Source organism: Colius striatus, chromosome 17, assembly GCF_028858725.1.
Source record: "Colius striatus isolate bColStr4 chromosome 17, bColStr4.1.hap1, whole genome shotgun sequence".
Taxonomy (NCBI): Eukaryota; Metazoa; Chordata; class Aves; order Coliiformes; family Coliidae; genus Colius; species Colius striatus.
The window spans coordinates 3,717,635-3,745,210 of record NC_084775.1 but is presented as its reverse complement, the minus strand read 5'-3'; the positions used below and the strand labels follow the sequence as shown (position 1 = coordinate 3,745,210).

The 27,576-nt window shown below is 51.6% G+C and overlaps 1 protein-coding gene across 5 annotated transcripts; it reads right to left on the bottom strand.

Moving 5' to 3' along the window:
• Nucleotides 1-1,831: 1,831 nt before the first annotated feature.
• On the bottom strand, nt 1,832-25,898 carry FBXO21 (F-box protein 21). Of its 5 annotated transcripts, XM_062009890.1 has the most exons (14): nt 25,633-25,898; nt 22,697-22,832; nt 20,562-20,656; nt 18,029-18,150; nt 15,789-15,935; nt 14,341-14,474; nt 13,972-14,108; nt 12,247-12,423; nt 11,259-11,391; nt 8,659-8,849; nt 7,533-7,690; nt 3,710-3,884; nt 2,924-3,154; nt 1,832-2,771 (listed from the first exon to the last, which is right to left on the bottom strand). In XM_062009890.1, the coding sequence occupies exons 1-13, from the start codon at nt 25,872-25,874 to the stop codon at nt 2,971-2,973; spliced, it is 2,031 nt and encodes a 676-aa protein (XP_061865874.1). In that variant the 5' UTR covers nt 25,875-25,898; the 3' UTR covers nt 1,832-2,771; nt 2,924-2,970. The 5 variants fall into 5 exon arrangements, 4 of the variants coding, with proteins under 4 accessions (XP_061865874.1, XP_061865873.1, XP_061865875.1 ...); XM_062009889.1 differs by having other exon boundaries at nt 1,832-3,154; XR_009819899.1 differs by lacking the exons at nt 1,832-2,771; nt 2,924-3,154 and adding an exon at nt 4,066-4,242 and having other exon boundaries at nt 3,796-3,884.
• Between the last annotated feature and the right edge of the window lie 1,678 nt (nt 25,899-27,576).

The window sequence follows — 27,576 nt, the reverse complement described above, 5'->3', positions numbered from 1 at the left end:
CCAGCCTCCTCTTTGCCCCCCCCCTCCATGTTTTTCCTTCACCCTCCAAGAAAGCCACTTTAGCAGCTCCCTGGCAAAGGGACAAGAGGGTATGAGCTGCAGGGAATTGACCCTTGGCTCCCCCCAGGAGCCAGGAGGAGTATGGTGTCACACTGGGGCTTTTCTGCTCACTGGAGCAGTGTTTGAGTGAAGGCAAACAGGACATGGGCAGCAATTCCAGCTCCTCCAGAAAGCAGAAGGAGCCCCTTTTGCCCAGTGAGCCCTGCAGAGGTAGGACAGGACATGCAGATGTGTCACCTTTACCTGACACAGGCCTGGACACCACTCACAGGCCTCAGCAGCTCAGCCTGTGGGAACTGATGTGCATTGCAGGAGCTTGCTCGAGCAGGGACAGAGAGAGATCCATGCTGGGGTGGTTTGTCAGTTCTCCTCAGCCACCCTGAGGCTTCCCACAGCTACAAACACTTCCCTGGGCATTCCCTCTCCCCAAGGGCAAGGATTGAGCTCACAGCAGCAGCAAGGAGCAGCCTTTCTACCCCATTTGCTTTGGTTTTGTCCCCAGATCAGACTCAGACCCTGGTGCCTACTGGGATGGCTCCAGTCTCTCCTGAATTTGGCATTTGGGTGCTCCTGAATGACCCCAACCCCCACCTCAGCAGGAGCTGCCATGGTCTGGCCAGGTGGGTCTGTCTGGGGACGAAGATCCTCTCCAGAGCATCTGCTGAAGGGCTGAGAGGTTTTATCCCAGGGCTGGACAGGCTGCCTGCTGCTCCCAGCTCACTTGCTGGATGTCTGTCTCCTATGGCACAGCAACACTCCCCTGCTGCACCCTGGGCAAAGAGGGGAAGGGGTGAAGAGCCTGTGGGTGGGGGGAAGTGTGTGAGAGCCCCAGGAGGAGCAGCTCCCACACATCCTCCTTGGCCAGGCTCTTTTCAGACTATAAACACAGGGTGGCCCCAGAAGGAGGGGTATAATGGGGCTGCTTGGCCCCCCACCCCATCTGTCTGCATCACACAAACCCTGGGCAGCTCTGCTGAGGCCTGGGGCTTGTTTTTGGCACCATTCTACCTGCTCTCAGCTACCAACATCAACTTTTGACTCAACAGGCCCATTCCCAACCTTGCAGCCCTGTTAGGAACCTGCTGGGATCTGCTTTGAAGCCTCAGAAAGGTTTGGTGGGTTGGGGTCTACTCCAACCCTCAACAGCAAGAGATGGGTTTAGGATTTTGTCTAACAGTTCCCAGCCCTGCTTCAGCTGGATCTGCTCTGCCCCTGCAGAACTCTTCACTTTCACCACATGCAGTCACACAAGCATTTGGGTTGGCAAAGCCCTTCCAGCTGCTGCAGTCCCAGCCCTCCCCTCCCCTGCCCAGCCCAGCACTGACCCACAGCCTCAGCACCTCAGCCCCAGGGCTTTGGGATCCCTCCAGGGCTGGGCACTGCCCCAGCTCCCTGGGCAGCCTGGCACAGGGGCTGACACCCCTCTCAGGGAAACAGTTCTGCCTCAGCTCCAGCCTCAACCTCCCCTGGGGCAACTCCAGCCCCTTTCCTTGTGTCTTGTCATCCACTAGTGAAGAGCCTGACCCCCAGCTCCCTGCAGGCTCCTGTCAGGGAGTGTCAGAGAGTGCTGCTGTCTGCCCTCAGGCTCCTCTTCTCCAGGCTCAACACCCCCATTCCCTCAGCCCCTCCCCAGCCCCCCTTGTGCTCCAGCCCCTTCCCCAGCTCTGTGCCCGGCTCTGGCCACGCTGCAGCCCCTCAGTGTCCCTGTGGCAGTGAGTGAGGGGCCCAGCACTGACACAGCCCTGGAGCTGCAGCCCCTCAGTGTCCCTGTGGCAGTGAGTGAGGGGCCCAGCACTGACACAGCCCTGGAGCTGCAGCCCCTCAGTGTCCCTGTGGCACTGAGTGAGGGGCCCAGCACTGACACAGCCCTGGAGCTGCAGCCCCTCAGTGTCCCTGTGGCAGTGAGTGAGGGGCCCAGCACTGACACAGCCCTGGAGCTGCAGCCTCCCCAGGGCCCAGCACAGGGGCCAATCCCTGCCCTGCTCCTGCTGCCACCCCAGTGCTGGTACAGGCCAGGATGCCCTTGGCCTTCTTGCCCACCTGGGCACGCTGCTGCCTCATGTTCAGCCACTGTTCAACAGCCCCTGGCCCTTCTCCTGTAGCACTGCCTGGGCTGATTGTGTCCCAAGTGCAGGATCCAGCCCTTGGCTTTGTTAAACCTCCTACAATTGGCCTCAGCCCTCCCTCCAAGTTCATTTCATCAGAGACATTGAGCTGGCAGCTGAAAGCATTCTGTTCAGAGGAGGGCTGTGAGGCTGCATGTGGTGATACCTAAAGGGCTGTAACAGGCTAAGAGCATCCCCCTAACACCCCAGGGCACAGGGCCCAATTCTGGGCTCTGACAGAGCTGCTGTATTGCATGTGCACACTGAGAGGAGAACATTCCCTGCAGATCCTCCAGCCTCTGCTTCAGAACCCACAGAGATGTGCAGGCTCTGTGTGTGCACAAGCACCATGGCAGTCTGCACTCCCAACACAACCTCTGCTGCACTGCTTCTGTCTGGGCCTTTGAGTCACCTCAAAATTCACATGCCTGGGCAAAACTCTTCCCTCTGGGCAGCAGATTCTGTGCTCCCCTCAAATCTGTCCTCTTTTGGCAAAAAGGAAGAAGGCTCCAAGCTGTGGGAATGAACATCTCTCTTCTGTACACAGCTCTGCTGACTCCAGGCTTGGCCAGACCCAGTCATGGTCCCACTGTACTGCATAAATACCTAGAGATGGGAGATGGCATTGAGTGGGAGCTCCCCAGGCATCAAAATCATTCTGGCATTGACCTCGAGGCTCCCAGCAACACAGTGCCACGAGGTTCCAAATGCCCCTGGGAGCACTCCCAGCTGCACTGCTGATCCTGCCTTGGACATACATGATGAACAGCCCAAAAACCAAGGTAAGAAGGTGGCCAGGGTGTGTTTAGCAGGCATGGAAAACATCTAGGAGCTCATCTTCTGCAGTAGGAGGGTTTGTATCAGCAAGGTGGCCAGCTGGACCTCTGTGAGCAGCATGCTTGCCACTCCTGGGAGCCTCACTGTCACTGGGTTTGTTGGTGGGGCTCTTCCCCAGGCCCATGGGGATATTCAGGACTGGAACAGCAGCTCTGTGAACAGTCAAGACTACAGAGGTGAGGCAAAAGATGACCAAGAACTCAGACCAGAGAAGAGACAGCAGTGAAACATAGGAGACTTTAAAAACTATCACCTGCATGAGATATACATTAAAAAACCCAACTCCAAACCATCCAACCAACCAAACAGCCAACAACACTGTAAGGACAAACAACTCCCTTCTCTGGAGAGGGGGGTTCTTCCATGTTCCACCCCAGGGATCTGGCTGCATCCACCTTCCAGGCAAGACAAGCAGAGAAGGAGCAGTATGTGCAAACCCTTCTGAGGGACGATGCTCTCCCCAGCATGACTGGCCCTGCAAGACCCTCAGGCTTGGCCTCAGCCCCCACCACATCCCTGTGCCTCTGGGGCACAACAGGCAGGGCAGGTAATGGAAAGATGCTCTAGCACCAGTTAAAGTTCAGTGCAGTTTTCAATGCATTAAGCCAAAGGATTGTCACCAAACTTGACCTTCTGGGCAAGTTTTGACAAGAGGGGAAAGCTACACTCTGGCTGCTTCTGTCCTCAGCAGGACCATTTGCACTCACTCCTTGCCTGAGCTGTAGATCTTTTGGACTGTGGCACGTGTGAGCTCCAGGTCCTGGGGGTAGCGTGTTTCCAGCTCGGTGTTTGCCAGGTAGTGAGTGCCAGTGAACTCAGAGAAGTAACGGCCAATGTCAGGGTGAGGGATCTCCAGAGGCTCAGAGTTATGTTCCAGGTTCTCTGTTAAGAGAAAGAATGACTTATCACCACATCAAGTGGCCTGCTACAAGGTAATAAATCCTGGGCCTCTCTCAAGTCTTGTTGCTGGCTCTAGAAGCACCAACTCCCTGATGCTTTAAACCAAGCAACCACTCACCCTAAGCCAGGCAAATATGCTGAGCTGGCTGCTCACACTCCCTACCTGATGTTGATCCCATCTGCTAGAGGCATCAAGATGATTTTATGGCCAACACCACCTTGTGTCACACTGGGCAGCAGGATGCTGACCTGCTCCTGCTCTGTCGCTCACAGGGCTCGGTCAGAAGCGAGAGGAGAAGCTGCTGCACTGAGCTCTGATGCCTCAGGTGCCAGGGAAGAGCTGTGACAGATCACAGAATCACCAGAGAGTCACAGCATGGTGGGGTTGGAAGGGACCTTTAGAGGTCATCCAGTGCAACCCCCCTGCAGAAGCAGTTCCCACCTAGATCAGGTCACACAGGAACGTGTCCAGGTGGGTCTTGAAGCCCTCCAAGGAAGGAGCCTCCACACCCTCCCTGGGCAGCCTGGGCCAGGGCTCCCTCCCCTCAGCACTCAAAGAGTCTTTCCCTATGTTTCAGTGGAACTGTTTGTGTTGCAGCTTCATCCCATCACCCCTTGTCCTGGCACTGGATACAACAGGAAAAAAAGTGCTGCCCCAACCTCCTGACACCCACCAGTGAGATATTTGTAACTATTAATGAGATCCCCTCAGCCTTCTCTTCTCCAGACTGAACAGCCCCAGGTCCCACAGCCTTTCCTCACAAGGAAGATGCTCCAGTCCCCTCAGCACCTTGCTGGCCCTGCACTGGCCTCTCTGCAGCAGTTCCCTGTCCCTCTGCAGCTGGGGAGCCCAGAACTGGCCCCAGGACTCCAGATGAGGCCTCAGCAGGGCAGAGCAGAGGTGCAGCAGAACCTCCCTCACCCTGCTGCCCACACTCTCTTGCTGCCCCCAGGCTGCCATTGGCTCTTGCCCACGAGGGCACGTTGCTGCTCATGGGCAGTTTATCATCACCCAGCACTCCCAGGTCTCTCTCCTGGAGCTGCTCTCCAGCAGGTCACCCCCAGCCTGTGCTGGTGCAGGGGGTTGTTCCTCCCCAGCTGCAGGACTCTGCCCTTGCCCTTGTTGAACCTCAGGAGGTTCCTCTCTGCCCAGCTCTCCAGTCGGTTGAGATCTCACTGAATGGCAGCACAACCTCTTGGGAATCAGCCAGTGCTCCCAGTTTGGTGCCATCAAGGAACTTGCTGAGGGTCCCTTTTTCCCCTCATCCAGGGGATGATGAACAAGATTCTGGCCCCAGATCCATCCCTGTGGAACTCCACTGGCCACAGGCCTCCAACTGGACTCTGTGCCATTGATCCCCATCCTCTGGGCTCTGTCATTCAGCCACCACCCCAAGTCCCCAGCCTGGCTTTCAACAGCAAAAACCCAAACTTCCCATCCCCCCCCCAAACCAAGTGATGAATTAGTCCCTTCTCAAATGAACTGAGCATGTACTTTAGGGAGGACACTCACTAGTCAGGCAGCAAGACTTCAGCAAGCAGGGACAAACCCTTCAACATTGCCTAGCAGTGTCAGAACATTTGGGTGCCACAGAGATGACAGTGTTAAGCTACAGCTTGGCTAAAATACACTGTGCTCTACAACCAGCCAGGGTTACACTTGTTTACCAACAATGACAGAGATGGCTCAGCCCCAGAAGGACTGTGGACAATTACCTGGTTAGTTTTCACATCAGCCCATGGCATGTGAGAACTTTTAAGGCTCTGAGAGGCCAAGTGCTGCCCAATATGAGCCAGAAGGCTGAGCTGCAAGGTGCCCAGTCCTCCCTTCATCTTTTTGGACTAGTGATTATAAAGTAACTCTCAGGATAGTGAGAAACACCTGCACTTCAAACTCAGGAATGCAGGAGCATCCCCTCTTGCTCACATGTACAGGAGCAGGACACAGCAGGGAGCATCCCCTGGTGAAAGAGCTGAACTGCATTTTGTTGAGCTTTTCCTCCTCCAGCAGCCTCCACATCCTCTCTGAAGAAAACAGCAAGCGGGCTGCGCAGCTGCCCTGCCAGCTGGATGGGATGCCTCTGTGTCACAGGGAGAACAACAAACATGAGGCAGACACACACTCTGTTTACACTGTACAGAGTTACAGATGCAGGGGTTTTGCCCTTTCTTGGTAAAAGCCAGTTTGTCCTGTATCCCAGTCTGACCAGACAAGAATTGCCTTTCTTTCAGTGTGTCTTCCTATGGTTTATCTTCATGTTGCATGAAGAATGGCTGAGAGAGGCCTCTACACCTCATCACACTTGTAAAGACACATCCATTTTTGTCCCATTCCCATCAGACCTGGCATTAACAGCCACACTACCTGTGCTCTCAAGGATCTTGGCACAGCCTCCTGATGCCAGCTGCTCAGAACCATGCCCTGACAAGCAAAGCCCATGTGCTCCCTCACTAGATCCTACTCAGAGGTCCTGCTCAAAGGACTCTCCCCTCACCAGCCCCCTGTGGTGGAATAGGGGAAGAGAAAAGATAACCAAGGGCCTCATGGACTGAGGCAAGGACAGGGAGGGTTTGCCCACCATTTATGGTCCTGGGCAAGACAGACTTGACTTGGAGAAAACAAAATCCATTTAATCCATCAGCAACTCAAACTGGAACAAAACAGAAAACAAACCAGAGCAGGATGATGAGATAAATACAACCAGGCCTTTCTGACCCCCTTCTCCCACCCCTCCCCTCTCCCCAGGCTCAGCTGCCTGCTCCTCAGATCTCCCCCTCCTCTCTCTCAGTGGTGGAAGAGGGCAGGGAATAGGGTGGTGGTCAGTGTCTGCTGCTCCTCACATTCTCCCCCTGCTCCAGCATGTGCTTCCCCTGCTCTCCCACAGGATACAGTCCTTCATGGATCTCTCCAGCCTCATCCCTCCCTAGGGGCTGCAGCTCCTCACAAGCTGCTCCAGCACAGGTCCCTTCCACATGCTGCAGTCCTTCAGACACACACTGTTGCAGCAGCACCTTCCCACAGAGCCACAGCCCCTCCAGGCACAGCCACCCCTCTGATGTGGGGTCCTCCCTGGGCTGTGGGCAGATCTCAGCCCCACTGTTACCCTCCATGGGGGACAGCCCACCTCACCATGGGCTGCAGGGGGGTCTCTGCTCCAGCACACCTCCTCCCTCACTGACCTCAGGCTCCATGTGGTTGCATCTCTCTCATCCCACTCCTTCCACCACCTCTACCCTCTCTCTTCTTCTGGCTTCTTTACTCATTGGCTCAGCCTCAGAGGTGGGTCTGACTGAAGAGCCAGAGGAAGTTTTGAGTAACTTCTTACAGGAGCCACCACTGCAGCCTCCCCCTCCTGTCACCCAGGTAAAACAGCTCCAGAGAAACCCTGTAAACCCAACCACGTCCAAAAGACACTTCTGAGGCAAGAGATTACACTGGAGCTGTCCTTCATGTTCATTCCTAGCAGTACTGACTTCATGGAGAGCAAACAAAACGAGCCACGACTCGAGATCATTTTCCTCCCCCACCTCATCCTTAACAGTTTATGTTTCATACTGGAGGTAATCACTGAAGCATCACCTCCTCCTGCACCTCAAAGCAGCCTGTACAGACAGGGGACTCCTGCTCACCTTGAGCAGCATATCTGCAGGAGCCATCCTCCACAAGCACGTTGTAGAAGGGCTGGTGGGGGCCATGGGGAAGGCTGTGGACGTTCATGTTGCGGATCCATTCGTGGCCCATCATGCAGGCAGGATCCCAGCCATAAATCACACAGTTATAGCCATATCTAGGGGAGAAGAAATGACACACCAAAGCCTTTGAAAACTCCTGAGCCATCTCTTTCCCCTCAACACCAATATAGCACAGACAGGATAGGAAACTCCTGGGAGTTGGCACAAGGAGAGGGACAAGAGGGGGGAAAAAAGGAACTCAAAAGGTTGTGTTTGTGTGTGTGTGTGTTCTGAGCAGAGGGAAATGATGAGGAGTGACAGGATAAACAGGAACAAACAGCTGAGGAGGAGAGAAAACCAAATGTGAGCAAGAAAAGCAGCATGGGAAAGAGGCTGGAAGTCAGCAACTGGAAGAGGAATCAATAAATAGGGAGGGACTCAACTGTGTTGTGCAATCACTTCTGTGTCCATCACACAGACAATCCACACTGGCAATCCCAGCCCTGAACTCCCAGAAGCAAAACCATCATCCTTTTCAGGATGTTTATGCAATTAAGTGTGAGGTATCATAACTGTCACTGCTGGTGCCCTTCAAATGTGCTCCAGATGTCCTCCAGAGTTGGAGGAGTGGTGAGCATGTCATTCTGGCTGAGTAGCAGAGCCAGGAAACCAAAGCTTCTGTGCAATGAGGGGTAGTAGGAGGGCAGGGAAAGATCCATGAGCTGTCTCAGGCATCTTACAGCCTCCCCTGAAGCTGATTCTGTCCCACTGTCCCTCATTAACTGGTTACTGATGTTTCTTCAAGAGTTCTGGGCTGTGGAAACGTTACCTGTGTGATGTATGATGACTCAGACAAGTCACCTCAGAATAGTCTCTCTGACAGCAACCAGCAGCTGCTCTCTGTAAGGACAGGCAAGAGCTGCACCCTTCTATCTGGGAGACACATGGCATAGTTGCACACACCTAGACTTTTCCATCCCAGTTACCTCCCTTGGCAGATAACCCCATTCCAGACAGAACAAACCCACTTTTGCCCTTGTTCCAATCCTGCCTGCTAAGGTGGGGCAGGTTTTGAAGTGCTCACCTCTTGTGTTTCATGATGAGCCCAATGGAAAAGCAGACTTCTTTGTGCTTCTCATCTGAACGGTGCTTCACCTCCGGCCCCACCTCCTCCTTCCTGCGCTCAATATGCTCCAGGGTGTGTTGAACTAAGTAGCCCACAGCCCCATGCTGGGATGGGTCCAGAGCCTGGATGTGCTGCAAGATGTCCAGAACCTTCAGCAATCAAAAGGACAGGTTTAGAACAAGTCCCTGTAGCAGGTCAACACTTACAAGTATGTACAGTGTTGAGTCTAAGTGCTCAGGCCTAGAGGCCTGCCAGAGTCTTCCACACAGGACTCAGAACTTTTGCTCTAGCTACAAACCCCCAAGGAGTCCTTCACACTTGCACAGCCCACTGAAATGACAGACAGTCCTCTCCATTTGTAAAGCTCCCTGCTCCTAAGGAAGGGCACTGTTGAGCACAGTGACTCCTTCAAAGTCACACAAGGGAAGCACATCACGTGTTGTGAGCACAGGGCATTGATGGGACTGCCTCAAGGTTTGAAATGTCCACAGAAGATTGTTGCCAGTCTCTCAAACTGTTCCTGTGAAGTGATTCCAGACAACTTCTGCACTGGAGAACAAAACACCTTGGCTTAAAAAAGGGTCCTCAGCATATCTGTGGGAGCCTGGCAGAGGAAGAACAGGGCAGCACAGAAGGAAACAGTCTCTGTGATGCTCCACCATGTAACACTGAGCAAGAGACAGAGAACCTGCTTGTCTAAAGAACACTAACTTTACAAGTGCTCCCAAAGCAGCAAATCCTGTAGATCCAGAACACCAGCCTACCAACAGCCTCTGGCACATGGGCAGAGCATCTGCTGCCAAGCTTGCTGGCAACAGGCAATGCAAGTTGGGTTTTTTTCCCTGCTCTTACCAAAAGTGTTGTCTAAACAGCTTGGGAAGAGATGGCCACATCCACCCCAACATCACACACCTCAAAGGCTGCCACAGTTCCAAAATCTGACACACTTCAGCACCTGGCAGAAGGACTGTCTGGAAGGTTTGGTCACTCTAAGTTCAGAGCAGCAGAGAAACAGAAATCTCAGGCTGTTGGACATGAACATCAGCCAAGAGGTGAGGAAAAACAAATTCAGGGGAAGAACAGGTAATTGGGTATGAGAAGAAACACAGTTCAGGCTTCTTGGCCACCTCAGCTCTCTGCTTGGCATCTTATGGATGGGAAATGCCTGGAAAATGCTACAGAAAGGGGAAGGCCTGGCACAGTGAGCACAGCTGCCAGAGATCCCTGGCAGGTCCAGTCACTGTTACCTGTGAGTACCTGGGACAACACTGTGCAGTTCTACTTGACCTTTGAGATTTTATATACCACTTTCTGGGAGACCTCTACTACATCTGGTGTGTCAGACATAGGGTATTCTCTCTGCCCTACCTGGACAGCTGGATGCATGAGGATGAAATGCTGAAAAGCCTCAGTTTGCATCTTTGCATTACATCTACCCATGGTGCAGAGAAGCAACATGTAAAACCCAGCCATGGGGTTATATTACTTGTTCTGAGGGGCAGCAAAATGCAAGTCAAGCCTTGGTGCTTCACACTTTGCTGACTGCCACAGTGAAGTAGGATCTTTCACTGCTTCCCTTGGCTGTCCCCTATTTACATACATTTACATGTTGCCATGTCAGCTCAGTGAGTTTTCACCCCTCCCTTCCTCCTGTGGCAACCCTAAAACTTGCTGTAGCAAGACAAGCAAGGGCAAGTTTTGCAGAGTTTGTGCTTCCAAAGGAAGGCAGCTTCTCCAGCACTCCTGTGCTTCAAATTCAGTGCACAGACTGTTTTGTGCTCAGCTGTCCAGCCAATACTTCTCCCCCCTCACCCAGACCTCACGTTTGGAAGCGGCACAAGCCTTGCCCAAGGGTGTGAGCTTCACTAAAGCAGCACAGGGAAGCTTGACCAGGGAATATCTCTTTGCTCTACTGACACACAGAGAAATCAGACTTTGAGTTACATCCTTCCTCCTTGTGCCTTGCCTTGATTGAGTGAAAGACAGGGATGATCTGGAGATAACTTCCTAAGTCTTGGCACCTTCTTTCTAACACTCACAAGGCAGCAGGACTCGAGTTTGCTACCCTGAAAGTGGCATTCAAAAAGAGTCCTAAGGGCAGGAATATCAAGCTGCTTTTTCACAAGAGCCACTGGCTGTGTGGCTGAGGTTTCAGAGGGCAGTTTTGGTTGTGTTTATGTAAGTTTTCTGATGAGGTCATTGCTCCTTTTACATGAGTCCTGCCAGAGTTTTGCCACCACTGTGTAGGCATAAACCAAGCAGAATGCTCTTCTAACTTACAGTCCAGATAAGCTCTAAGGCTTGGGCAGTAAATCATCAATTATGATTCACACTTGGGGCTGCTCATGAGTCTCCCCTGGGGCAGGTAAGCAAGAACCATCTTCCTTTCCCTGCTTCATGTAGTAGAAATTGATTCTCTGCAATGTGATAACAATTGCATTTGTCACCAAAACAACTTGTGACAGACTGTAATGCAAGCTGACATAGTCCAAAAATCAATAGACTAGTGTAAACAGTGCTCAGTCTACCAGAAGACATAGCACTGAGTGCTCAGGTACCTTTTCTGGCCAGATTCCCAGGTGGAAGTATAACCTAGCCTGGAGCATTAGATGCTGCACATTGTCCGGATACATGGCCAGGTAGAGATCCAAGGAGTCTCTCAGGAGTTGGTAAGACTGATCAGTGCTCTCTCTGCCATCAGAAACAACAAAGAGAAGCTCAGTTGTGAGGCTAGCTCTTCAACTCCAGTACTGATGTACAGGGCTAGTCACCAGAAATGATGCTGCAGGTACAGGCATGCTCATTCAGCAAGAGTTGACTGACAATCACTTGTCACATCCAAAGGTGTGCTCAGAAGGAAAACCACTCCACAACTGGACTCTTCTCTCCCACTTCACTGGTATTCTCCTTGTTTAAACAATCCTACATAGACAATTTACTCACCTGTTTTTGTTCCACTAGCTTAATTACACCTGAAGCAATCCCTTCACTCCCATTTCTGTCTCTGGCTACTTGGGGAAGTGATTACCAAGCCAAACAGACTTTCTACAACCCAACAGTACCTTTGGAGTTGCCCATTTGAGTGTGTGGGTTGTGCTTATCACATCAAACCAAACATCTCTGCTCTTAAGTGAATGATGGACAGTCCCTACCAGCTTGTCACAAAGAAAAGTCTGGCCATTCTCTTGAGGAGCTCTGGTTTTACTGCACACTCTTGTTTCCACATCTTACTGCTGCAGGTGATTGAAAGCAGCTTTGGTTTTACTGCACACTCTTGTTTCCACACAATACTGCAGCAGGTGATTAAAGGCAGCTCTGATTTTACTGCACACTCTTGTTTCCACACAATACTGCAGCAGGTGATTGAAAGCAACTAAACACCATGCAACATGACACAGAGCATTCTCAAGATGCCCTGGGGTGTCTGACACCTCTTTAAAGCCCTCCCTCAAAACTGTGAAGCAGCAATATCAGTCAGCCACTCAAATCTAGGCCCTCTGGGGTTTTTTGCCACAGGCCTTACAGGCCAGAAGATCCTCAACTCACCGCTTGCCAAGGTTTAAGAGATTCCCCACCATACGCTGCAAGACCTCTTTTGAAGTAACCACGCCATAGAACTCCTCTGTCACATGGTGGCCAATAAGGTACTCACACTCCTTCACCGTCAGCTGCTTCCCCTTCCCAAAGGCATCGATGTAGGTGTAGTCAAAGATGTCTGTGCTTCTAAGGAAACAACAAGGAAACACAACTGTGATGCTGGGTCTCCTGGGAAAGCAGGATTACTGATTTCTGCTCTTCTTCCAGCTTTTGCAAGCTTGTTTGTAAAGCAAATATCCTTCCTAACTCAGCTCCCTCTTAAGAAGAGGATACCTGGTACTTTATCTCTTCTCCCACCTTCTTCAGATAAGCAGAAACCAGAGAAGAGAGAAACTTAAGGGGGTTTTTCACTCCATCATGCCAGTTGTCTCCTTTGAGTATTTTCAGGTATGCTCTTATCTATTGCTGGACTGTATCATGACACTGCACTGGAAAACAGAGCCCAGGCAGGTGGCATCTCAAGCTTAGTGCCCAAAGGGGAACATGGAGACAAAAGCACTGCTCTGCTTGGGACTGCTGATGTCACTCACCAAACACAGACCTCTGTGAACATCAAGTTACCTCAAGGTCACTATTATTTCCCAGTCAGGAAATCTGAAACCATTCAGCAGCAGCAGAGTTGAGTGTAGGAAATCTCTTTTATTAGAGGTCTGATCTTTTCCTTCCTACAGGTCATAACTACAGACGGAAAACAACTCAAGTTCCTGGTTTAAATCTGGAGGTGTAAAAACACTTTCTGGCCTTTATTACTGTGGACACAGAGGGCACTGGCAGTAGGTTTGCTGGGGATACTGAACTAGGGGCAGTGGCTGATACACTAGAAGGCTGTGCTGCCATTCAATGAGTCCCTGACAGGCTGGAGGGTTGGGCAGGGAGAAATCTAAGGAAATTCAACATGGGCAAGTGGAGAGTCTTGTATCTGGAAAGAACAACCCCATGTACCAGCACAGGCTGGGGACTGAACTGTTAAGAGAGTAGGAGAGGGGAAAAGGAGCTGGGGGTGCTGGTGGGCAGCAGGATGAGCATGAGCCAGCAATGTGCCCTCGTGGGCAAGGAGGCCAATGGCAGCCTGGGGTGTGATAGAAGGGCTGTGGGCAGTAGGGGGAGAGAAGTTCTGCTCCCTTCCTACTCTGCCCTTGGGAGACCACATCTGGGATATTGTGTCCAGTTCTGGGCGCCTCAGTTGCAGAAGGACAGGGAGCTGCTGGAGAGAGTTCAGTGCAGGGCCACAGAGATGCTGGAGTGTAGCATCTGCCTTGTGATAAAAGGCTGAGGGAGCTGGGGCTCTGCAGCTTGGAGGAGCCTGAGGGGTGACCTCATTCATGTTACAAATCCATCAAGGGTGGGTGTGAGGAGGATGGAGCCAGGCTGTGCTCAGGGATGGCCAATGACAGGACCAGGGGCAATGGGCACAAGCTGGAACAGAAGAGGGTCCAAAGGAACACAAGGGAAAATTTCTTCCCTGTTGAGGTGAGGGAGCACTGGCAGGGGCTGCCCACATGGGCTGTGGAGTCTCCTTCTCTGCAGCCATTCCAGCCCAGCTGGATGAGTTGCTGTGTGCCCTGCTCTAGGTGGTGCTGCTCTGGCAGTGGGGTTGCACTGGATGAGCTTTCCAGGTCCCTTCCAACCCCTGTGATTCTGTGACACAACTTCAAAACCCAGCAGGTCACTTACCCTTCTTTTCCTTGACACCATCGCAGCAGAAAGTGGCTGGGGAAGTTGACTGGTTCCAGTTTGACTCCCAGCTGCCTGGCAATTGTTAAATAAAGCACAGACAAACTGATGGGAATTCCTGTCCTGCGGATCAAAACCTGGGGGACAAAAGTGTGACAAAACCAGGGGGGATATTAAGAAGAAACACAACTCCCCAGGCTATGATTCCACAGATAAAAATGCATCAACTTGACAGAATATGCACTAAGAGATGAGATCATATTGACCTTACAGCAAGTTGTTCTTCAGGGAGAATGAGTTGTCTGACAAATAAACACTACAAACAGAATGTCTGAAGCCTTGCAGCCTCCTGGGTTTTGCCTCACATACCTGGTGAATGTATGAATTCAGGGAGTTATAGTAATCCAGTTCATTTCCTTTGTACTTTAGCTGCTCATACAGGACACAATTCATAGCATCAAGTACCTGCCTCTGCAGCTCTATTTCTGGAATGAGGATCTCTCCTAAAGAGACATGAAAAGAAACAAAAGACTGAGAAAACAAGTGCACTTCACTTTTATGCAATGAAAATTCTTCATATGGACTGAGGAAACAAAAGACTCAATTCAGGTGTCAAGAGACTGGCTGGAGCTGCCCCTCAGAGTGCCCAGCCCCAGTGGTGCTGGCTCACTCTGCACCTCAGCTGTGGCACACTGCTGCCTCGCTTCCTTGTGCAGCTGGAGGACTGGATCCTCACCACCCTGTGCCAGCACAGCTCTGCAGCTGGGCACATTGTCCTGGTTTTGGCTGGGCCAGAGTGATTTTTCTTCCCAGTAGCTGCTCCAGGGCTGTGTTTTGGGTTGATGCTGAAGAGAATGTTGGTAACAGAGGGCTGTTTTGGTTCTTGCTGAGCAGTGCTGCACAGCATCCAGGCCCTTTCTGCTGCCCCCCCTGCCCTGCCAGTGAGTGCACTGGGGGTGCACAAGGAGCTGGGAGGGAGCATGGCCAGGACAGCTGAGCCCAAGCAGCCCCAGGGCTATTCCATCCCATAGGGTGTCATGGCCAGGGTAGAAGCTGGAGGGGTGTCTGGCAGGGGCTGATCACTGCTGGGGCAGCAGTCCTTGGGGGGTGAGCAGCTGCACTGGGCATCACTGTCTTTCTTGGGTTTTATTTCTCTTAATTACTATTACATTATACTATTATATTTCAGTTTGGTTTACTTTAGCTGTTACACTTGTTTTTATCTTAACCCTCAAGTTTGGGTTTTCTTTTCCTACAGGAGGTGTGGGGAGGGGAAGGAGTGACACCATGCACAGAAGCGTGCTCTGACTGCTCCAGAGCCCCAGCTTGGCTGCTCCAGATATACAGACACAGGCAGACCACTCTCATTCCCTCTTTGAAAGACAGCAAACATCAGACAGTGCTTACAAAAAATAAGGAGCAAGATGCTGCCTGACCTTTGGAGATGTTAAAGCACGTGCCTTTACTATTGAGACCTGCAGAGGGAAAAGAGGTCTATGCCCCATCCCACAGCTCTGCCACAGATATCAGGAGTACTTAAGACTTCAGAGACAAATGGGAGAAAGCCAGAAAGAAGAATAATTCATCCCCCAAGTCTTTTTTTGCTTAGACAGCATCAGATGGAGAGACAGCCCTGGGCTATTGACTCCCTGTGGCTGAACAAACCGCTGTTTCCTGACGATGGTTTCAGCAAACGTCAGAATAAGCTTGCCAGGAGATAGAGAACAACAGCCCTTTAAGCTGCAAGAGTTCAACAGCTGTTTCACCTCCTCTGCCTGTATCCTGCAGAAATGCTGTGCTGTGGTTCTGTACAGTACCTGCCTTGGAAGCCAAGCTGGGGTGTCTGGGATTCTTTGCCCGCAGGACTCTGCGCACTTTATCTGTGATATCATCCACCTGTGCCTGGACACTCTTTAAGCAGATGTCTGACAGGGGGTTACAGTATTGGTCTATGAAAACAGCACCTGGAAAGAAAAAAAAACATGCCATATAAGAAACAGGACTTCAGGACTACTCTAAATTCCAGGCATGCAGCAAGCAACTGCAGCAGAACACAAGAAAATCTGCAGTCGAACCTTGGATTTATCACATCAAATGCAGAGAAGCACCAAGGTGCTAAATGCCAATTAAACTCAGCACTCTCCTCTTTACCCTCCTGAAAGGGAAAGCCACAGATCCATACATTCAGCAACTGTGCTGCTAGATCAGGCTTAACCAGCCAGCTCTGTGGTCATGTTGCATCCCTTGGCGTGCTCCCAATAATGGCTTTTTAATTCAGGGCCTCAAACAATGTCAACTTCACTTCTGCTTTCTTCCTGCCATATCCTCCACAGCTATCATTCTGGCTCAGTGTTCCCTCTTCTGCTACATTCATCTCTCTTCTGTGCCTGCTCTCCATCTTCATGTCAGAAATCCACTACAATCATTTCCCTTCTGCCCAAGTTCTCTTCTGTCAGACTTCTGGAGGGAAAAAACAGCCCCTTCTCACAATCTTCTCCTTGTCACCACTGCTCCTTCCAAAGCCTCTGTGTTGTTCAACCTTTGGAATCAACTGTATTCACCTGCAAGAACTTTGCATGGCTCATTCCTCCTCCAGCCTCCTGTATTGCTTCATTAGCAACTCCCTGACAGGCCTGTGTTCAAGGACTTCAGCAAGGCCCCAGGACACACATTATTGCCACCCCTCAAAAACGTTTCCCTTGCTGCCCAGAAGTTTACCTGTTGGTGCTCTAACAGCACCTCCATGGCAGACAAGACTAAGTCACATAACTAACTGCCTTGGTCACTGTTGGCTTTCCCTAACACAGTCCCTCCTTCAAAGTCTATTGCCATGAACAAGAACCAACCTTTGTGTTAGAGACTCTTTCAAATGACATTTTGAAGGTCTATGCCAAGGGTAAGGGACTCTACAGACACTGGCAGCTTTTGTCCCATTCAGAAGGCTACCTTCTGCACAGGAAGCTTGAAGAAGACAATAATCCACCAGCCTGAGGACATGGATTGCAGAAAAGCTTTTTTTTCCCCCCTTCATATCAGGTGCATCTGCCTTCCTACCATGTGACTTCACTTCCACACATTCCCCAGCTCTGCACTGCACAGCTTCAACCATACAGCAGGCAGACAGCTCTCCAGAGGAAGCCCCAGCACATGGGCTGTGAGTCACAACCCCTCCCCTGTCTGCTGTTTGCTCCTTGCCCTTCTCTGAGAATCACAGAATCTCAAGGGCTGGAAGGGACCTGGAAAGCTCATCCAGTGCAACCCCCCTGCCGGGGCAGCACCACCTAGAGCAGGGCACACAGGAACTCATCCAGCTGGGTTGGAATGTCTCCAGAGAAGGAGACTCCACAGCCCATGTGGGCAGCCCCTGCCAGGGCTCCTTCACCTCAACAGGGAACAAGTTTTGCCTTGTGTTCCTTTGGAATCTCTTCTGTTCCAGCTTGTACCCATTGCCCCTTGTCCTGTCACTGGCCATCCCTGAGCACAGCCTGGCTCCATCCTCCTCACACCCACCCTTGATGCATTTGTAACCATCAATGAGGTCACTCTTCAGTCTCCTCTTCTCCAGGCTAAAGAGCCCCAGCTCCCTCAGCCTTTCATCACAAGGGAGATGCTCCACTCCCTAGCAGGGAGCTGACTGGAAATCACACCAGTTGCTCTGCTAGGCCATACTCAGCCCATGGGCCACAGCTAAACTGCCTCTGCAATGGCAGCTAATTAGGATGCTGAGCTAATGCTGATTTGCTCAGTACATTGTTGAAGATTCAAATGCAAGTGGTTTAACATATTCTGCATTGCTCTTCAGCTCATCTGTCCATGGGCAATTACTCAAACCCAGAGTGCTGACAGAAGCTAATGTCATCCTGCCATGCTGATGCAACACTATGCAACCACTGCAAGATTTTAAGGACTTCAGGTACATCCAAAATGCAAATGCCATTCTGAGTCACTCTCCAAGGGCTAGTTGGAATAGAAGCAAGGAAAGCTCTTTCCAAGTAAAACAACAGTGCTGGAAAGCTGGCATTAGGTGTTCTATGTGGGATTTCTGTCAAGGACTTACCCTCCAGAAACGACTGCTGCTCAGTCGGGCGCTGCAGATACTCCTTCAGGTTCTTTAATATGTTCTGCTGCCGAAGGAAGTAGAGAATTTTCTTTGCATAGTACTTCCAGGTGAGACCTTTCCTGCACATTTAAACACAGAAAGTAGTTACTGCCCTAAACAACCACTCTAAAAGGTGAGCTGTTGATTTAACCTCTCCAGTGGATGCAGGTTTACAACAGAGACTGTTGCTTTTCTAAACAAGAGAGACAACATCCCTACCAGCAAAGGGTCAGCCAAGAAGGGTTAAGAGCCCCTTCACTTTCTACATCAAGAAGTGAAGGAGAGAGACCAAGAAGCAGCAAGTGGAGCTGGTTACTATTGCAGGTAAGGTTTGAAGAAGTCACACACAATAGTTGGGGTTGGAAGGGACTTTCAGAGATCATCCAGTCCAATCCCCTCTGCCAAACAGCTCCCACCTAGATCAGGTCACACAGGACCAGCTGGGTTTTGAAGACCTCCAAGGAAGGAGCCTCCACACCCTCCCTGGGCAGCCTGGGCCAGGGCTCCCTCAGTGAAACAGTTTTTCCTTATGTTTCAATGGAACTGTTTGTGTTGCAGCTTCATCCCATCACCCCTTGTCCTGGCACTGGATACAACAGAAACAAGTGCTGCCCCAACCTCCTGACACCCACCCTTTAGGTACTGACCAGCATTGATGAGATCCCCCCTCAGTCTCCTCTTCTCCAGACTGAACAGTCCCAGGTCCCACAGCCTTTCCTCACAAGGAAGATGCTCCAGTCCCCTCAGCATCTTGTTGGCCCTGCACTGGCCTCTCTGCAGCAGCTCCCTGTCCCTCTGCAGCTGGGGAGCCCAGAGCTGGCCCCAGGACTCCAGATGAGGCCTCAGCAGGGCAGAGCAGAGGGGCAGCACAACCTCCCTCACCCTGCTGCCCACACTCTCTTGCTGCCCCCAGGCTGCCATTGGCTCTTGCCCACGAGGGCACGTTGCTGCTCATGGGCAGTTTATCATCACCCAGCACTCCCAGGTCTCTCCTGGAGCTGCTCTCCAGCAGGTCACCCCCAGCCTGTGCTGGTGCAGGGGGTTGTTCCTCCCCAGCTGCAGGACTCTGCTCTGGCACTTGGTGAAGCTCATGAGCTTCCTCTCTGCCCAACTCTCAGGTTGTCACAAAAGACCAGCCTGGAGGCATTCAGATCACATGCATCACACCTTCAGCAATGGGGTCCCCCAGTGTCTCACTGAGCACTTTTACACCAAATAGTCAGGAATGGCACAAAGTCTTGGCTTTAAAAGGAAACCTAAAGGAAGAATTCTACTGATTCCTGGGCCCTGCCCCTGCCATGTGTTTAAAACAAGCCCAGCTTCCTTCTTTATTAAAAAAAAAAAGGAAAGAAAGCACTTTTCCTGCTTCCTTTTTGACCTGCAATGTGGAGGAAACAAATCAGCTTTCTCCTAGAGGCTTAATTGTTCTCCTGTCCACATGACACCCAATCAAGTGGGATGGGACAACTGCTTCATTGGGATATCTTCCAGGGCAATGATTTAGCCTAATGCTCCTGAATGGCAACAGCTATGGCTGGATCAGGGTGTAATTAGCATCAGTTCTGCTTTATGGGGAGGCATTTGGCCAGTGCAAAGGCTCAAAAGCTTTTAACCAGTTGTCAAATGAGAGATGTTTAGTCCCAATTCAAAGAGGGGAGGTAATAAAATGGATGTGAAAAAGCAAAAATGAGACAATTGCCATTCCAGTTCTGTTTTTTCCAGTCCCTTTAATCAAGGCTATTAGAGCCCATTAAGAGCAATCTATCACTGCTTCAGATCATAGCAAAACCAGCAGGTTTAGATGCTACCAGCAGAAAAACCTGCAGGTGAAACAGTGGCTTAGTCACCTTGTGCAGTGTTAACCATGGTGATGAGAATACCTAGGCAGAGGCCAAGCAGCAATTGTATTGACCTGCTTGGCATTTCACACCAGTGACCTACAGAACCGCACATTTTGCAGTGGCTCAATTCAATTCAGCTGCTTATTTGGGGATAAAAATTGTACCAACCTACCACAGCTAAGAAAATCAACCAGAGGGGAAAGAAACCCCAAAACTTGTTGTACCATGACACAGGGATTCATGGTGGGAATCCTCACTGGGTATTCCTGCTTCCTCTGGTGCTGTGGCCTCATCCTGCAAAGCAAACTGGTCCAGGTTTACATAAAAAAAGGAAGATGAGGATGGGAAGCCTTTAAACCAAAACCACTGCAGAGAAGAGGGTACATGGATCATGGCCTGAGCTGGCAAGGCAACAAGAAGCAACAAAATGCCAGAGGATCTCCTTCCTAGAGGATGGTTTACACAGTTTCTTCTGGGAATACTAAACTTGTTCAGAAATGAAACACACAGCAATACTTCCAGCCTTGCTAAGCCCAAGGATGCTGTTCCCTGAGACTGAGCTGAGGGCAGCCTTTTACCACAGTGCCATTCTTTTTAACCAGTGAAAGGGGAAAAAAAGCCCTTCCATTTGTAATCCCTCTCTTTCTTACCTTCCCTCCATGTTTAGGATACACATCAGCTCATCCTCAAAGAAATGACTTGGGCACCCAAGAGTCTCAATGTCACTGAATCCATCACAAGGGACCTGTCAAAGCAGGCACAAGGAATTATGCAGAGCACAACACATCACTCCCAAAAGAACATCATTTCATAAAAGGTCTCAACCCTCAATTTTGTTCAATTAAAAAAAACTCCCTCAACTATGAGAGATGTTGAAAATATCCAGTACAATACATCCAGTAATGCACCAGGCACTCACACTCTCTGCTCCACAGATTGATTACCACAGAGCCCCAGCAGCACTCTGCAGCAATCTGAGCCAACTGCTGCAGTATTCAGGGCTCCTGTGCTGGGTGTGTGGACCAGCACCAGCAGATCAGATCTGGTGAAGCAGTTGAAAGTAGTTTTTAAGGTGGAATCAACTTTTGCCTGTGACTCACTGAACCTCTCCATACCCTCCCCAGTGAAGAAGATTGGTGCTGGGGAGGGAATGAAGAAGCAGGACCCTTTATGTTTTGAAACAGTCACCTACTTACATCCAGAACATCTCTTTTCTTCCAAAGTTTAGGAAATCTACAAGAAATCTATTTGCTTTCAAGCTTTTCATACAGGACATGGGCTAGTACAGTAAGGACAAAGTGACCCCCATCACCCTGGATCTCTGCAGGCACTCTACAGGATCTAGTAGAACTGGGTTGAACTTCCCCTCAGTTCCAGACAGGGAATCAAGCTGCAGTTTCCAGCCCCACAGATGATTATCCTCATTATGAAGCCTTTGGTTACTGCTGAAGGGTCTCTCAGTAGTCTGTGTGTGAACCAAGGAGCCTCTGCCCCTGGTTAATGCCCTGACACAAAATTTCAACAGAGTCAAATGTCTGTCTCCTTCAACTACAGTGGAACAGTTGAAAAAGAAGAGCTAAGATACAGGCATCTCCAAATAGCCTCCTGGCCCCACAGATTTCTTCTCCAGGACTGAAAATCTAGGTGCCAATCTTTCCTTGAAATCAGGGAAGAGGATTTCAACATGACTCTCCTGTACCTTAGCTCTCTACTGGACCACACCACATTGGCAAAGGAGCCACAGAGGGATGGCCATTTAAGTGGCTCTTGTGTGAGCTTTTTAATTCAGCCAAAGGGAAGGGCAGCATTTATCTCTATTTCACAACATTTTATGTTCACCCAAATTGTCCAGCTAGCCAAGACCCACAGCCACCAGCCACACAAACAGACAATGAACTGATTAACTGTTATTTCATGTGCAAGTCTGAGACTACATTTTCACCTTTTTCACAGACTCTCTGAATGGTGGGGGCTGGAAGAGCTCACCCAGCCCAGCCTCTGCTAAAGCAGCTTCCCCTGGCTCAGGGGCACAGGAATGTGTCCAGGTGGGGTTGGAAACCTCCTGAGAAGAAGCCTCCACACCCTCCCTGGGCAGCCTGGGCCAGGGCTCCCTCACCTCAGCACCAAAGGAGCTTCTCCTCCTGTGCCAGTGGCACTGCCTGTGTGCCAGCCTGTGCCTGTTCCCCCTTGTCCTGGCACTGGCCACCACACAACAAACACTGGCCCCATCCTCCTGACACCCATTGATCAGCACTGATAAAGTCCCCCCTCAGCCTTCTCTCCTCCAGACTAAACAGCCCCAGGTCCTGCAGCCTTTCCTTCTCACACACATGTTCCATCCCCTCAGCATCTTAGTAGCCCTGTTTTACTCTGAACACAAGAGCAGCTTGCTGTCACAGCCAGGTGAAGAGTTTCAATGATGCCCTTTCTGATTCAGTGAAGCTGTTGTGCCTTGTTCCTGTTTGCAACCGAGTCCTGACAGCTCCCAGAACATATCCCAGCCCAAGGTCTGCAGCAAGGTAACCTCACAGCCTGTGTCAACAGCCTGTCCATCCTTCAGAAGTTTCCTAGAGCCAGATCTGAACATGGAGCAAGAAGCAAAGAGCTTTAAAAGCTGAATGAGATGTGCAGAGTCTGTGTGCAGCACTTTTGCTGGTGATGTAGCCTTTCCCTGCAAAAGGAGGAAATGGGAACCTCCTGGCTGCAGTGGATCTGAAGAGAGGACAAACTAAGAGTACTACACAAGTAGCCAGGTTGCTGCACATACAGAGAGATGCTGACTTACATGTTCTGAAAAGAACCTTTTGGAGAAGGAAGCTACAATTCTCTGGGCTTCCAGACCAGCGTTGTGCCGTGCTTTGTACTCTTCAAGCCAGCTGACTCCATCTGTGTGGCTGTAGTATTTCAGCAGCGATGGCCACCTGTACAAACAAACACAAGAGAACAGGTTCACTTGTATTTCAGCATCACTGAGAACCTCCAGAACTCTAAAACGTTGACTTGTGAAGCTGAGACATTGCCAAGACACAGGACAACTCTCAGCAGAATTCTATGCTTTAAGAAAAATGAATCCAGTGACTGACTCAAGCACCAAAGCACAAACCCAACTGGTTTAATCTGTGCATTAGTGGTTATTGAGCAGCAAGCTCTCCTCAAGCCTGCCAACAGGAAACCTTCAAAAGGTTCACACTCCAAGTATTTCAATACACACTTTTGAGATCTCCTCTAGAGCTTTGCAAGATAAAGAGGTATCACATCAGTAGAAGAAGACAGGTTGGATGGGCACGAAGCAAACTAGAGTAGTGGAAGGTGTCCCAGCTCATGGCAGTGGGGCTGGAAAGAGATAAGCTTTAAGGTCCCTTCCAACCCAAATCAGTGCATCATTCTGTGAAGAGATGTAGAGCTTTATAACACATTTTTAAAGTTTACTGTTCTGAGGATGCATCACACTTAGGTTAACTTGTCCTTTAACTGAACAAGAACTCAGGTCTAATTAAAAGGATGCACAAAACAAGAGATCCCTCTATTGCCCTTGTGGGTGGCAACAGCTCGTGGAGAGAAATAGAATCCTCAACTCTAACTGTGACACTTAAATGTATTAAATGTCTTTCATACACAAAAGAAGTTGTTTAACACAAACCCAGCTAACATACCCTTCTTGTACAAGAAAGCTGCACCTGCTTTACTGAGCCTAAAAGTCCAAAGGCTAAAACACATTCCACAGCTTCCCAAGAAGCATTGCAAGGTTCAAAATCCAACCTCAGGTCATGTTTTGGGGGCTGTTAGCTGCAATATGTTTTCCAATAAAGTGAGTATGTGCTGCCACAATACAGCCCTGTGCTGCCAGTGCAGCAACACCCATGACTGCTCTGAAGATACCCAGATCATTTGAGTAGGAAACACAAGGAAGAATCAGCCCAGATGGAGATATTTTGGACAGCATGAGAAAGAGCTGAGAGACAGGCCTCCTGTAATTTACAAGGGAGGGTTATTTCACATACACATGTGCTTTGATACAGAGATTTATGTAACCTTTATACATAGAAAACCTTTCATGCACTACTTTCTGCACAAAAACTATCACCAGACTGACCAAAACAGACTTATGCCTGTCCACACACTGAAGACACTTTACCACCAGTTAATAACAAAATCAGACAGTGATTGCAGTTCCAAAACAAAAGCCAAAGGCCAACCGACCAACTAACTTCCCATTGCACAATCAGCTCTCTCCTGATGGCTCTCGAGCCATTCTCCTACCCTTGAGGTGCAGCCACGTCACAATCACAACCACAGCCATTTAGTTTAGGATGAGAAGGGACAATTTCTTGGGTTGAAATGATACTGACAATTTCAGGAAGATGAAGTGCAATTACTGCCAGTGGCATGCAGCCAGGAGGACAAGGTCAATGTGTAAACTCCTGCCAAAGGTCTGTTATCAAAGCCAGAGGAGGACAGCAGCATGTGCTAATCACCCACTACATTCCATTTCAGCTGTTGGATCTCAACCACTTTGAAACTTTTGGGTTTGCTTCAGAAATTAAAAGCCACTGAATTGGTAACAGTACCTGGCCAGCCACCCCAAGCCACAGCTCAGTGAACTGGGGAAGCTTCTAATTGTTCAGTAGCCATGAGAAAAAACAGACTATTCCTCTCAATTGAGTGATGCTGAATTGTAGAAGCCAACTGGCAACTAGAGAAAATGATATTGCTACTTTCCCTGTGCCAAAACACTGAGAAAAGCAAGTAGCAGATGAGAATGCTTTATTCTAGATGGATTCTAGGTGGCCCCAGGGAAAGAGTGGTGTTCCTGGGACTGATGAATCCAGTGTAGCTTAAGTGACACAACACTCAGCCTTTATTCCCAGCTAAAGTGTGAACAGTTGCCTGTTAACACAACACCTCATTGGGTACCCTGTGACAGCCTTTGGGGTAAATTCACCTCACAAGCAGCAAAAGCCAATGCACAGGGTTTTTGTTACTGTGAAAACAGCTCTCCCAAAAGCACTACCAATAAACACCTCTCTGCTCTGGAGTCTCCTTCTCAGGAGGTTTCCAAACCCACCTGGACACGCTCCTCTGCCCCCTGGTTGAGAAGAACCTGCTTTAGCAGGGGGTTGTGCTGGAGGAGCTCTGCAGAGCCCTCCTAACCCCCACCATTCTATGATCAGTCCTGCAACAACACAGGTCTTGGCAGTTGCTTTGGAAGCTGCTCGTGGGGCCAGCTGAGAACGCTGGTGTGCCCGTGGCCCTGTGTCCAGGGTGGATTTGGAGACTGCAGGCAGAGTGGCTGGCTGTGGAAAGGGCTGGAAAGCCCCATCTCCTCCAAGCAGCAGACCCACGGTATTTAGGAGGGGAAGCAGCTTTGCAGGAGTCTCTGCCATGATGGACAGCCACACTCCACCCCTCAGAATCATAGACGAAAGCTACAGGGCTTGTCCCGTCCCTGAGGGGTTTCAGCATGTAGAGCCAGGAAAGGAAAAGAGGACGGGCTCGGGTGCAGTTCCACCACCCCAGGAGCACTCAGGCCGTGCCGGCACCGAGGGCCCCGTCCCCCGGCCCTGCCGGCACCGAGGGCCCCGGCCCCGCTGCACCCCTCCATGACGGGCCCGGCCCGCGCTGCCCGGCCCCGGGGCCCGCCGGGGCGCTGAGGAGACCCGCGGAAGGCCCCGCCCGCCCTGCCCAGCCCCGTGCCGGGCCGTGCCGTGCGGCGGTGCCCACCTGAGGCGGAATCGCTCCCGCCACACCTTGCCGCGGGGCTGACACGCCTCACGCAGCCGGCGGCAAGTGCACGACACCCGCCCGATGTCGGCGGCTCCCAGCACGTCACAGCAGAGGATCAGCTCCAGCAGCTCTCCCGGCAGGTCCGTCAGGCCCATCCCCTCCCCGTCGGCCTCCGCTTCGCCCCGCGGCGCCCCCGGCTCTGCGGCCGCCGCCGGGCCCGGGCTCGCCGCCGCCGCCATCTTGGATGTTTACCTGCGCGACGTCCCCCCGGAGGGCTGAGGGAGCGTCTGCAGCTTCCGGCGGAGGCGGAGGCACGGCCCGGGGAGCGTCTGCCAAGTGCCGGCCGCCCAGCAAAGCGCAGAGCGCCAAGCGGCGCGTTAGCTGGATATGGGCGCTAGGGAGCGTCTGCCAAGTGCCGGCCGCCCAGCAAAGCGCAGAGCGCCAAGCGGCGCGTTAGCTGGATATGGGCGCTAGGGAGCGTCTGCCAAGTGCCGGCCGCCCAGCAAAGCGCAGAGCGCCAAGCGGCGCGGTAGCTGGATATGGGCGCTAGGGAGCGTCTGCCAAGTGCCGCGGCGGGCAGCGAGCGCAGCGCGCCGCCTCTCCGGGCCCGCGGCAGCAGCGCCGGGCGGCGCCTAGGGAGCGTCTGCAAAGTTCACGTTCCGCGAGGAGGCGCATCAGAGCCCCCCCAGAGCCCGTGGGGACGGGGGTTTGGGGTCCCTCCGAACGCCGTTCGGCCCGCAGACAGGGACCGAGGCTGCGGGAGCGGGGAGGATGCCGATGCTTTGTGCGCCGGGCTAACAAAGCCAGGCGGGGCAGGGGTGTTGTGTGAGGTAGCTGCAGTCATGGCTGTGGTAGCACCTGGTGTGTGTGACACGCCTGAGGTGAAGCTGCTGCCACGTCTGCCGTGGCACTGCCCTGGGTAACACTGCTGCCATGCCATGGGCAATGCCCCCCCAGCATCTGAGGTCACTCTGGGATGGTCTCTCAGGTCACACCACTGCCACGTTACCTCAGGTAATCAATTACCTCAGGTAATGCCCCCCCAGCGTCTGAGGTCACACCATGATGGTCTCCGAGGTCACACCAGTGTCACTGCTGCCATGCCATGGGCAATGCCCCCACAGCATCTGAGGTCACTCTGGGATGGTCTCTGAGGTCACACCACTGCCACATTACCTCAGGTAATTAATCACCTCAGGTAATGCCCCCACAGTGTCTGAGGCCACACCATGGTGCTCTCTGAGGTCACACCAGTGTCTGAGGTAACACTGCTGCCATGCCATGGGCAATGCCCCCACAGCATCTGAGGTCACACTGGGATGGTCTCTGAGGTCACACCACTGCCACGTTACCTCAGGTAATTAATCACCTCAGGTAATGCCCCCTGAGCATCTGAGGTCACACCATGATGGTCTCCGAGGTCACACCAGTGTCTGAGGTAACACTGCTGCCATGCCTCAGGTAATGCCACCTGAGCATCTGAGGTCACACCATGGTGGTCTCTGGGGTCACACCAGTGTCTGAGTTAACACTGCTGCCATGCCTCAGGTAATGCCCCCACAGCATCTGAGGTCACACTGGGGTGGTCTCTCAGGTCACAGCACTGCCACGTTACCTCAGGTAATTAATCACCTCAGGTAATGCTCCCACAGCATCTGAGGTCACACCATGGTGGTCTCTGAGGTCACACCAGTGTCACTGCTGCCATGCCATGGGCAATGCCCCTACAGCATCTGAGGTCACACTGGGATGGTCTCTGAGGTCACAGCACTGCCACATTACCTCAGGTAATTAATCACCTCAGGTAATGCCCCCACAGCATCTGAGGTCACACCATGGTGGTCTCTGAGGTCAGACGACTGCCATGTCTGAGGTCAGACCAGTGTCTGAGGTAACACTGCTGCCATGCCTCAGGTAATGCTCCCCCAGCATCTGAGGTCA

Bases quoted from the DNA above. Each gene is read 5' to 3' on its own strand.
- FBXO21 (XM_062009889.1), bottom strand. From the start codon at position 25,874: ATGGCGGCGGCGGCGAGCCCGGGCCCGGCGGCGGCCGCAGAGCCGGGG. The intron at 8,850-11,258 runs GTACCTGAGCAC...TGATTGCTGAAG, and splicing joins TGGGAATCTGGCCAGAAAAG to GTTCTGGACATCTTGCAGCA. The intron at 3,885-7,532 runs GTGAGCAGGAGT...TTCTCTTAACAG, and splicing joins CTGCAGATATGCTGCTCAAG to AGAACCTGGAACATAACTCT.